Genomic DNA, 10,906 nt, shown 5'->3' on the forward strand with positions numbered 1-10,906 from the left:
ATCTGTTTTCATCATTTGTCACCTACTTTTTTTTATAATATCTTTCTAACCAATCTCCCTACCATCTATCCGGTAGTGGGTAGGAGATGGATTTTGAGGGAACTAAAGCTATTTAATATTCTTCAATGACTCCACATTTCCTATAGAATGATTAGGTGTAAGCCTTTTATTATTCCATACAAAGCCCTAATCTACCTGTAAGACTATTCCAAGCCTCAGATTTTATACTATTAAATGCAACCAACTGTTTCTCCCTTCAGTGCTTTCATCATGTTTTCTCTGCTACTTAAGACACTCTTGCCCCACCTTGACCTTTACTACTCATCCTTTAAGATTTAACTAAAGTACTACCTTCCTCCATAGTATAAGTGCCCCTCCTCTTCAATCCCAAAAGGCTTTGTCCAGAGCTATCACTGGATGTTCCATATTGTATTATGAAGGTATGTTTATATCTCTGACTTTCTCAATAGATGGTATGCTTTGTAAGTGTAAAGACCATGTTTTACTTACTTTCTATCCCCAGAACTAGGTACAAAGCAGAAGCAACTATCATTTATTGAACAAAAGCATCACCCTTCATCATCAGCTGGCCAACATACTAAAAATCTGCCTAGGATCTGTCCAACAAACTAATAACCTTTTCTATTACAAGTATATTAGTCTAATTATGTAATTTCAAAAAATAATAGACAGAAAATCTTTCCTTAACACCTCCAGTTAAATGAAACTTCAAAATATACAACCTTTTGCAAAGCCAAATATCTTTTATTGTTCAAAACTGGAATACCAAAGACCTAACCCAACTAGCTATAGAACACTTCCAGGCTTTTTCCTGTTTATTTAACCAACCAAATTAAGTTTTTAAAGAGAACATCTGCAACAACAAAAGAATCCTAATCTATCAATCAAAGGTGGCTTCACCACTTCTTGTCTTTTCTTTATATTTATCCAAGTTCTCCAACTTTAATTCTTCTTCCTCTTTATACTGCACATATTCAGTATCTTTTTCTGGATTTGAAGTTGATTTCCCTTTTGGTAGCAAGAAACATTCAGCATTCAAAACTTGCTCAGCAGTCATTGAACTTCTCCGATAGATCAAACTACATAGGAGGGATTTGACATTATCACCCTGCAAGGAAAAAGAGATGTGGCAAAACAAAAATCAAATCAAAACAAACAAAAAGACAAACCTGCAATAAGGAAGGAGGATCAAATTCAAAAACACTTTTAACCAATGTTACAGATCTAAAATCACTTTTTCCTACTTAGATTTTTTAAGATTTCTACAAAATTCAACCAGTTTTTACCAGAAATGAATTACTCAATAATTAAACAATGAAACTGAATTACAAAAGAAACACAGCTGAAATGTCTCAAGAAACAAGTGCAATTCCAAAACAGGTCATTTTATGACTTCCCCTTTCCCCTCATTTTTAGGGCAATGGTCAGAGCTTGTCATGATAAAAATGTACACTGAAGCTCCTCTGTCTGCGTGGGGATCCCACTTTACTTGGTCAACTGCTTCTGGTTTCACTTTTGAAGTGATCTCCTCTGGGAACTCTTCTACTACCACTATCAGTGTCATTACCATTATGGGAGTCAATATTTATGTGCCACTATTTCAAAGAACGTTTTTTAGTATTATCACATGTAAACAATACCATAATGTTGATCCTCCATTATTTCTACCTCCCAAATCACCTGGATATGCCTTTTTTGGCCCCCTATCATGATGCCAATTAGAGCCTATTTCAAGTGAATGAAAATCACCTGTTTACTGTTAGTGTCCTCATTAGATACAAATATCTTTAAGATCAGAAACTTTAGCTTATCACTTCATCCCCAACAATTAGTACAGTGTCAGGAATATAGCAGACATTCATTTGCTAAATGAATGAATGTCAATGCCCATAATGCACTCTACAGAATATCTTTTTAAACATATTTAAAGAGACAGGTATAAACTTAACTAAAATTTACAAAATCTAAATTATAAAAATAGTACATGCTCTTGAAAACCAAAAAAGTAGGTTTAGAACAAGTAGAAAATCCTATCATGTTTTTAGACAAAAAGACTCTCACCTCAAATGTGTCCCTAAGTTAACTTATAAACTTAAATGATTCCAAGAAAATATAATCATTACCACCACCCCCCCGCCTTGAAACTAAATAAGTTAACTATAAAGATCTTTTACAGTGGTTCTCAACCTTCTGGCCCTTTAAATACAGTTCCTCATGTTGTGACCCAACCATAAAATTATTTTCGTTGCTACTTCATAACTGTAATGTTGCTACTGTTATGAATCGTAATGTAAATATCTGATATGCAGGATGGTCTTAGGCGACCCCTGTGAAAGGGTCGTTCAACCACCAAAGGGGTCTCGACCCACAGGTTGAGAACCGCTGTTTTAGAAGAAGAAGAGACATGAAAGGCCTGATAAAAATAGCAGAAACTAGCCTTCCCAAGTATTAAAAAGTTTACACTGAAGACAAACCTGCATTAAAGTCTGTTAATTGAAAGAATATTGCACTATAATTTGAATAAACAAAAAAAAACAGAACAAAATAGAAAAATTAACAATATACTCCTACACAAATGAAATTTCAGTAAATGAAATGATGGCATTTTCCAATGAAGGGAGGGGATAGCTTTTTAATAAAAGGTATTGGGACAAATAGCTACCCACTGGAAAAAGATCAGATATATTTCTCCAACCAAACACTAGGATAATTCCACATGTATCAAAAATCTAAATTTAAAAAATAAAATTACGTAAGTACTAGAAAAAATAGTTTAATTACTCAAGTCCCCAAAATCATGAAAAACAAAAAAATTTTCCTTAAGCTTTCCCTCTTATAGATTATAAACTTTTACAAAATCATAAAACACAATTAGAGAACAAGTAGAAAAGCAATCTCTAAAAGTCAAAACCAAAAGGAAACAAGCTAACTATCTGACATTCTGGAAAAAGCCAAACTATGGAGTCAGTAAAGAGATCAGTGGTTACCCAGACCTGGGGAAGGTAGAGATGAACAGTCAGAGCACAGAGGATTTTTAGGGCAGTGAAAATATTCTGTAAAATACTATAATGGTGGCTACATGTCATCATACATTTGTCCAAATCCATAAGAATGTACACCAAGAGTGAACCTTAATGTAAACTTTAAACTTTAGGTAATAAAGATGTGCCAAAGTAGGTTCATAGGTTCATCAGTTGTAATAAATGTACCACTCTTGTGGGGGATGTTGATAATGGATAGACTATGCATATGTGAGAGAAGGAAGTATCTGAGAACTCTCTGTACCTTCATCTCAATTTTGTTTGTGAACTTAAAAACTGCTCTTTAAAAAAGTAAGTTCATAAAAAACAGTGGTAAAACATTATAAAATATTTTCTTCGTTTAAAAAATAGCATAAGAACTTTCAGAGCCTGATCATTTACTTTTGTAGACTCATTTACTGCAATATTTAACCTCTTGATATTTAGTCATATTGTAGTATTCCATTTCAAAATAATTTAATATTTTCATACCTTAGTGCAAGCTTTTGTCTTTATCAGAAATGCCTACCATCTCACTCTACCGCATGTAAATTTCTAATTCAGTCTTGAAGATTCACCTCAAATAATTAATTGCTTCCCCCTTTCTCTACAGAATTAAAAACTGGCTTCCTCCAAAGTATTTTCTTAATACTCTATGTATAGCCCTTTTGGTGTGGCTCAATAGACAAGCACTGACCCATGAACCAGGACACTGCGGTTCAATTCCAGGTCAGGGCACATGCCCAGGTTGCAGGTTTGATCCCCAGTAGGAGGCATGCAGGAGGCAACCAATCAATGATTCACTTTCATCATTGATATTTCTATCTCTCTTTCTCTCTGAAATCAATAAAAATATATCTTTTTAAAAATACTCTATTTATAGATCTTGGTTGTTTACTTGTTCACATTTCCAAATTATTAATTTTTTCAATGCTGCAATCCTAGTAACCCAGCCCCTAGTTCAATTTCTGGTATAGAATAGATACTCAAAATATGTTGGCTGAATACACATATGAATGGCAAAACAATATGAATGACATAGATGTGTGACAAAGAAAAGATACAGCTAGGTATTTATAAAAAAAGTAAAACAGCCCCAGCCGGTTTGGCTCAGTGGATAGAGTGTCGGCCGGCAGACTGAAGGGTCCCAGGTTCGATTCTATTCAGGGGAACATGCCCAGTTTGCGGGCTCGATCTCCAGTAGGAAGCATGCAGGAGGCAGCCGATCAATTATTCTCTCTCATCATTGATGTTTCTATCTCTCTCTCCCTCTCCCTTCCTCTCTGAAATCAATAAAAAATTTTTTTTAAAGTAAAACATTAATTTTAATACAATATCATTTTGGAAGATACAAAAAAGACTATTTTTCCTTAATTGTTACTTAGATAATTTATATAATTTGTGTGAAAAACATACACGCCAGCAGTCTTCTCTAGCAGTAATTCTCTGGCAGTAATTTAAGTAGGGTACCTAAATTTTTTTTCAATATTTCTTTATTGTGAATGCTATTTGGCATTCTTACAATAATTAGAGGGCACTTTCAGTCAAATATTTAAGTTTACATTACTACTACACATCTATATCACATTTGCAACAAGTAAATGACAAAAAAGTCACATACCAAACGAAACTGATCCACTTTCGGGATTCCCTCTTCATTTGTCTCAAATTCCTGATTTTGAACAGAAAGCTGTAAAGAAAAATCAGAAAGAATGAATTCCCAATGTACCAATACTGACCCTATAACAAAGTCAAATCTGGAACTCTTCAGATTCTGGTGAGAAGAGAAGAGAAGAGCTAACTCAAAGAAAGCACATTAACCCTTGCAGGATAAAAATACTTTCATTATAATAAGAACTTGTTCACAAACAACCAAATAGTTCCTGGGGGCCCCCCTAAAGTATCAATCAGAGTGGTTGCACACAGAATAGCCTCTTTTAATACTTCCTCACCTTACAAGCACTATTCCCAACGGGAGACTGGATCAGCTCTGCCAAGTCCCACATAACCCTGTAGTTCCATGGCAGGAAGGGAGAGCAGCTCAGAACTGGGCATTCAAAGTGTAAGACCTTTAGAGGAAGGCTATTGTCTGGGACCAGAGAAATGCTTAGCCCCCTCCTGCTAGCTGGACTGGCATCATCCTCAACAAGAGACTGTTTTGATCTATCATCCTGAGCCCAGGCAGGCTAAGCTTGCTCCTGTACCCAACCTGAACCTACAGTGAGCCTCCACAGAGGAAACTAGAGTTGCAGACTGTCAGAGACCGAGGGGTTTGGCTTTGAACCAGGGGCTACTTTCCCTAACCCTATCTCAGCTAGCCTGAGTTCATCCTACAGTCTCTCTTCGGAAGGCTCTGGAAGGAGAGCAGGCAACCTCAGGGGGAGACAGAGTAGCTGACAGGTAGAATTGGACATCAGGAAGCTTCTGTCCTTTTATGGATCTGCTCCTAGCTCAAAGCTGGAAGAAGGCAACCCTTTTACACAGATTGGCCCCTCCCACACACACTCAGGTCCAATCAATACAGACACAAACTGAACAGAGTAGTAGTTAAAGACAGGCAGCCCAAGGTCGATTACTCAGAACTTCTGACAGTGACCTGTACCTGAACCCCACTCAGGTAGACCCAGAACTAACACAACCAGTGGTGGCTTTCAGACTACACCAGAGCTTGACCCAACTAGCCACACAAGTGGCACACCCAAAGGGGGATTCTGGAAGGCGCCATATCTTGCTGGAAACGACGCTGCCTCGGGGGGCAGCCCCTACACAGCATTTCATGCATGGTGATCCAAGTTTACCTTATAGTCACCCAGTGAAGTTTTAACTCCACCCACGAAAGGGCCAACAGCATTCAAGTTCAACCATAGCAGGGGGTGTACATAACCCACAAGAAACATTCCTGGAGAACAAAAGTCAGGTGATCTGGAAGATTGTTCTACTGAACCCAACAAGACACCTCAAAACTGCACCAGCACAGCAGATTGCACAGTGTGGTCAGAGTTGAGCCTCATATGTCAGCCAGCCTGAGGGTTGATCCCAACCATGAATGGGCCAATAGCAATCAAGACCCAATTACAACAGGAGGGCCCACAAAGCCACACAAGGGACATTCCTAGGGCACCCAGCTCAGGAAATCAAGGAGAGTACAACCACTGGGTCCCACAGCACACCTACTACATAAGACCACCCCATAGCAGTTCTATCTAATACACAGTTGAAGAAACAAGTCCCAAATGAAAGAACAGGAGGAATCTCCAAAAAAAAAAAGAGTGAAATGAAATGAAGGCAAGCAATTTATCAGAGTTCAAAGTAATGGTTATAAGGATGCTCAAAGAACTTACTGAGAACTACAACTATTGAAAAAGAACATAGAAACCATGAAAAAGAACTAGCCAGAAATGAAGAATACCATATCTGACATCAATACAAAGTGGGTTGGATGAAACAGAGGATCAAATCAGTGATTTGGAAGCCAAGGTAGGAAAAAAACACCTAACCAGAGCAGTAAAAAGAAAAAAAGAATTTTAAAAAATGTGAATAGTTTAAGGAACCTCTGGGACAACTTCAAAAGTACCAACATTTGCATGATGGGGTGCCAGAAGGAGAAGAGAGAGAGCAAGGAATTAAAGACCTATTTAAAAACATAATGACAAAAAACTTCCCTAACCTGGTGAAGGAAACAGACATACAAGTCCAAGAAGCACAGAGTCCCAATCAAGATGAGCCCAAAGAGGCCCACACAAAGACACTTCATAATTAAAATGCCAAAGGTTAAAGACAAAGAGAGAATCTTAAAAGCAGCAAGAAAAAGCAGAATAACAACTGACACCACACTAAATCAAAAACATATGCATCCACATTCTCACTGCAGCATTGAATAAGACATGGTGCATATACACAATGAAATGATTCAGCCATAAAAAACAGAATGAAATCCTGCCATTTGCAATAACATGGATGGACCTAGAGGTTATTATGCTAAGTGCAGTAAGTCAGACAAAGAGACAAATGCAATATGATTTCACTTACATGTGGAATCTAAAAAATAAAATAAATGAACAAGCAGATCGGAAACAGACTCATAGATACAAAAAAACAGAGTTGCCAAATGGGAGGGGGGGTGAGGGAATGGGTGAAAAAAGGTGTAGGGATTAGGAAGTACAAAGTGGTAGTTATAGAACAGTCATGGGAATATAAAATACAGCATAGAGAATATAGTCAATAATATTGTATTAACCATGTTAGATGGGTACTAGATTTATCAGGGTTATCACTTAAATTCTATAAATGTCTAATAACTGGGTTTTACACCTGAAATTAATATAATATTGTATGTCAATTGTAATAAAAAATAAAATACTATTTTTAATCAACCAACCACATATAATTGTCTATTCCTACTGTGTCTATTCTGCCCCACTGATCTGTATGTCTAAGTGTACACCAACATCACACTTTCCTGATTTTTAATTTCATTAAGTCTTAAATTCAGGTAGTTTAAGTCCTCCAATTATATGTTTTGAAATTATTTTAGCTATCTCAGATCCTATGTATTGTCATATAAATTATAGAATTTGATTGACAATTACTGAAAGCCTAGAAGCATTGTTGTTGAAATTGTATTGACTCTGTAGACCAATTTGAGAAGAATTCAGATCCATTCAACATTGAGTCTTCTAGTCCACGAGCATGGTACATTTTTCCACTTATTTATGTCTCCTTTCATTTCTCTAAACAACACTTAATAATTTTCAGTGTATAGCTGTCACTACTGTAAGTGATTTACTTCCATTTCCTATTTTATTTTGCTAATATATGAAAACACAATTATTATATGCTGACATTTTTTCCTGCAACCTCACTAAACTTCTTAGTTCTAGTAGCTCTTAGGTACATTCCTACACATTTTCTACATAATAAAGACAGCTTTACTTCTTTCTTTTCAAACAGTATGTTTTTTATTTCTTCTTGTTGCCTTATTACACTGGCTAGACCAGGATCAGCAAATTATGGCCTGCATGCCAAATCTATTCCACTGCTTATTTTTTTACAGCCTGGAAGCCATTTTTTTTAACAACAGGATATTTCTTTTTTTTAAATATATATATTTTATTGATTTTTTACAGAGAGGAAGGGAGAGAGATAGAGTTAGAAACATCGATGAGAGAGAAACATCGATCAGCTGCCTCCTGCACACTCCCTACTGGGGATGTGCCCACAACCAAGGTACATGCCCTTGACCGGAATCAAACCTGGGACCCTTGAGTCCGTAGGCTGATGCTCTATCCACTGAGCCAAACCGGTTAGGGCTGGAAGCCATTTTTTAATGTTTAAAATAAAATCAAAAAATACTATCTCTTGACATATTAAAATTATAAGAAATTCCAATTTCAATGTCCATAACACTCATTCATTTACTTACTGTCTATGGCTGCTTTCATACTACAGAGATCTTAAATACTTATCATCTAGCCTTTTGCAGAACCGTGGGTTAGAACCTCTAGTACAATGGTAAGCAGAAGTGAGAACAGATATCCTTCCCTGATTAATACTTAACCCCTCATAATTCACAGGAAGAATGGTTTAAAACCCTGAATAAAAAATCGCTATCTGATTTACACTGAAATCAGGAATATTTACTCAAGGTTCACTCAGCATTTATTTTCCACATATGGACAAACTGCTTCCAAATAATATAGGACAAAATAATTTTCACTGTTAATCTTGACTTTAATAAAACTAAGACAACAGTGTGATATGTAAATATATAGCAAGCCAATTTGTAGAAAGTACATAATCAGTGATAGAAAGTATGTCAACAGTTTGTCATAAAACTTTTTTAAAAGGAAAAAAACTTTCTACTAAAAATCTATCACTGCTTTTTGTGTTGAGGAAAATCCCTACAAAATCATCACTTTATATACTGAAATACACACACACACACACACATAAATGAATGACCTATTTCAATGAAAAATAACATACCCACAATAAAATGCAGCCATACGCATATAAGTCAGAACTTGGAGAAGCAGGTTTTCCCATTTTCACTTCAGGTGCTATCAAACTCAAGTCACCAACCATCATGTTCACTGAGGCTCGCTGACTCTAGGAAAACAGCAGGTTAAATATCTTAGAGGCAACACAGTTGAGGTGGCTCTCTGTGAAGTACTCTACAGCTATTCAACAACAACAAAAACTAATTTGTAATACTTCATTCTCTTCTGTTATCACGTATTTTTACCTAATTTCTGCTATTATAAACTGCTCCTAAAATCAATGTCATAAAATTAACAGTGAGACTTCGGTTACATTTCACACTGTAGACTCAAGTAGATTTAAAACTAAGAACCACTACTTATTTAAACATTTGGTACATTTTAAAAATAAATGTCATAAGGGTAAAGAAGACGTGCTATTTTCTAATTCTAAAATATTCTAGTTAACTTTTAAAAAAACTGAAAGTCTACAAAGTACTTTCCTTTTTTACTGACCATTTCTAAGTATACCATTTCTGATGTGTCAAAAGATATCTAGTAACAAGAACAAAAGATATCTAGTTGACTGAACCACTCTGTGGCTCAGTGGTTGAGCGCCGACCTATGAACCAGGAGGTCACGGTTCAATTACTGGTCAGGGAACATGCTGGGTTGCAGGCTCAATCCCTAGTGTGGAGCATGCAGGAGGCAGCTGATCAATGATTCTCTTTCATCAGTGATGTTTCCCTTTCTCTTTCTCTCTCTCCCTCTCTCCCCTGTTCCTCTCTGAAATCAATAAAAATGTATCTTTTTTAAAAAAAGAACGTGAAACCTGGATTTAGACAGACCTTGGCTGCAATTCTCCTCTCCATTTATTTGCTGTGTGACCTTGGGCTTTAACTAATTCTTTGAGCCTAAATTAACTTATAAAATGGAAATAAAATCTACCTTACAGAGTCATGGGAAAGCTAAAAATAATTAGTAATCACCTAGCACAAATTACTGTTCATTATGTCTTCTCCTCCTCCTATCTTCATCTTTGGTTCCCAAGTTTCTAAAAAATGTCCATTAATTTAAAAATAGCAAAAAAAATAAAATTATATATATATATCTACACTAATAAAAGAGAAACATGGTCATTAGCGTACGACCGCTACCCTTTTCATTGGCTAATCAGTGAGTATATGCAAATTAACTGTCAGCCAAGATGGCGGCCAGCAGCCAGGCACTGAAGCGAGCAGGGAGGCTTGCTTGCAGCAGATTCCAACATTCACCGCCTCACTTGCCAGCCTCTCAGTTGCAACTCTAAGCAACTATATACTATGTTGCAAATAAGAAGCTAAACAAAACCCCAGAAAAGGGCTTCCATTCAGCCGGGCTCGGACCGCAACATTGTATCTATGTTTTCAGCAGCAAGGCCTCAAAGCTAAAACTGGCCCAGAAAAAAAAAAAAAAAAGAGAAGAAAACAAGGAGCGGTTGGAAGCTTTAGTCACTCGCCAGCCGGAAAACAGCCCTCAGCCCCTCACCCAGACTGGCCAGGCACCCCAGTGGGGACCCACACCCTGAAGAGTGTGTGACCAGCTGAAAACAGCCCTCAGCCCCTCACCCAGGCTGGCCAGGCACCCCAGTGGGGACCCACACCCTGAAGAGTGTGTGACCAGCTGAAAACAGCCCTCAGCCCCTCACCCAGGCTGGCCAGGCACCCCAGTGGGGACCCACACCCTGAAGAGTGTGTGACCAGCTGAAAACAGCCCTCAGCCCCTCACCCAGGCTGGCCAGGCACCCCAGTGGGGACCCACACCCTGAAGAGTGTGTGACCAGCTGAAAACAGCCCTCAGCCCCTCACCCAGGCTGGCCAGGCACCCCAGTGGGGACCCCCACCCTAA

At 37.5% G+C, this 10,906-nt stretch overlaps 1 protein-coding gene across 2 annotated transcripts in view; it reads right to left on the bottom strand.

Annotated features, from left to right (window-relative positions):
- Nucleotides 1-744: 744 nt before the first annotated feature.
- STK31 (serine/threonine kinase 31) overlaps nucleotides 745-10,906 on the bottom strand; it is a 61,500-nt gene continuing 51,338 nt past the window's right edge. The window contains exons 21-23 of one of the 2 annotated variants that reach the window (XM_005872270.2): nucleotides 9,027-9,149; nucleotides 4,663-4,731; nucleotides 745-1,129 (exon numbers count right to left, since the gene is read on the bottom strand). In XM_005872270.2, coding sequence (XP_005872332.1) covers nucleotides 902-1,129; nucleotides 4,663-4,731; nucleotides 9,027-9,149 — 420 coding nt within the window. In that variant the 3' untranslated portion in view covers nucleotides 745-901. The remainder of the gene's footprint in view (nucleotides 1,130-4,662; nucleotides 4,732-9,026; nucleotides 9,150-10,906) is intronic. The other variant, XM_005872271.2, reaches the window with a different exon arrangement.

Source organism: Myotis brandtii, unplaced genomic scaffold (genome assembly GCF_000412655.1).
Source record: "Myotis brandtii unplaced genomic scaffold, ASM41265v1 scaffold374, whole genome shotgun sequence".
NCBI classification, from domain to species: domain Eukaryota; kingdom Metazoa; phylum Chordata; class Mammalia; order Chiroptera; family Vespertilionidae; genus Myotis; species Myotis brandtii.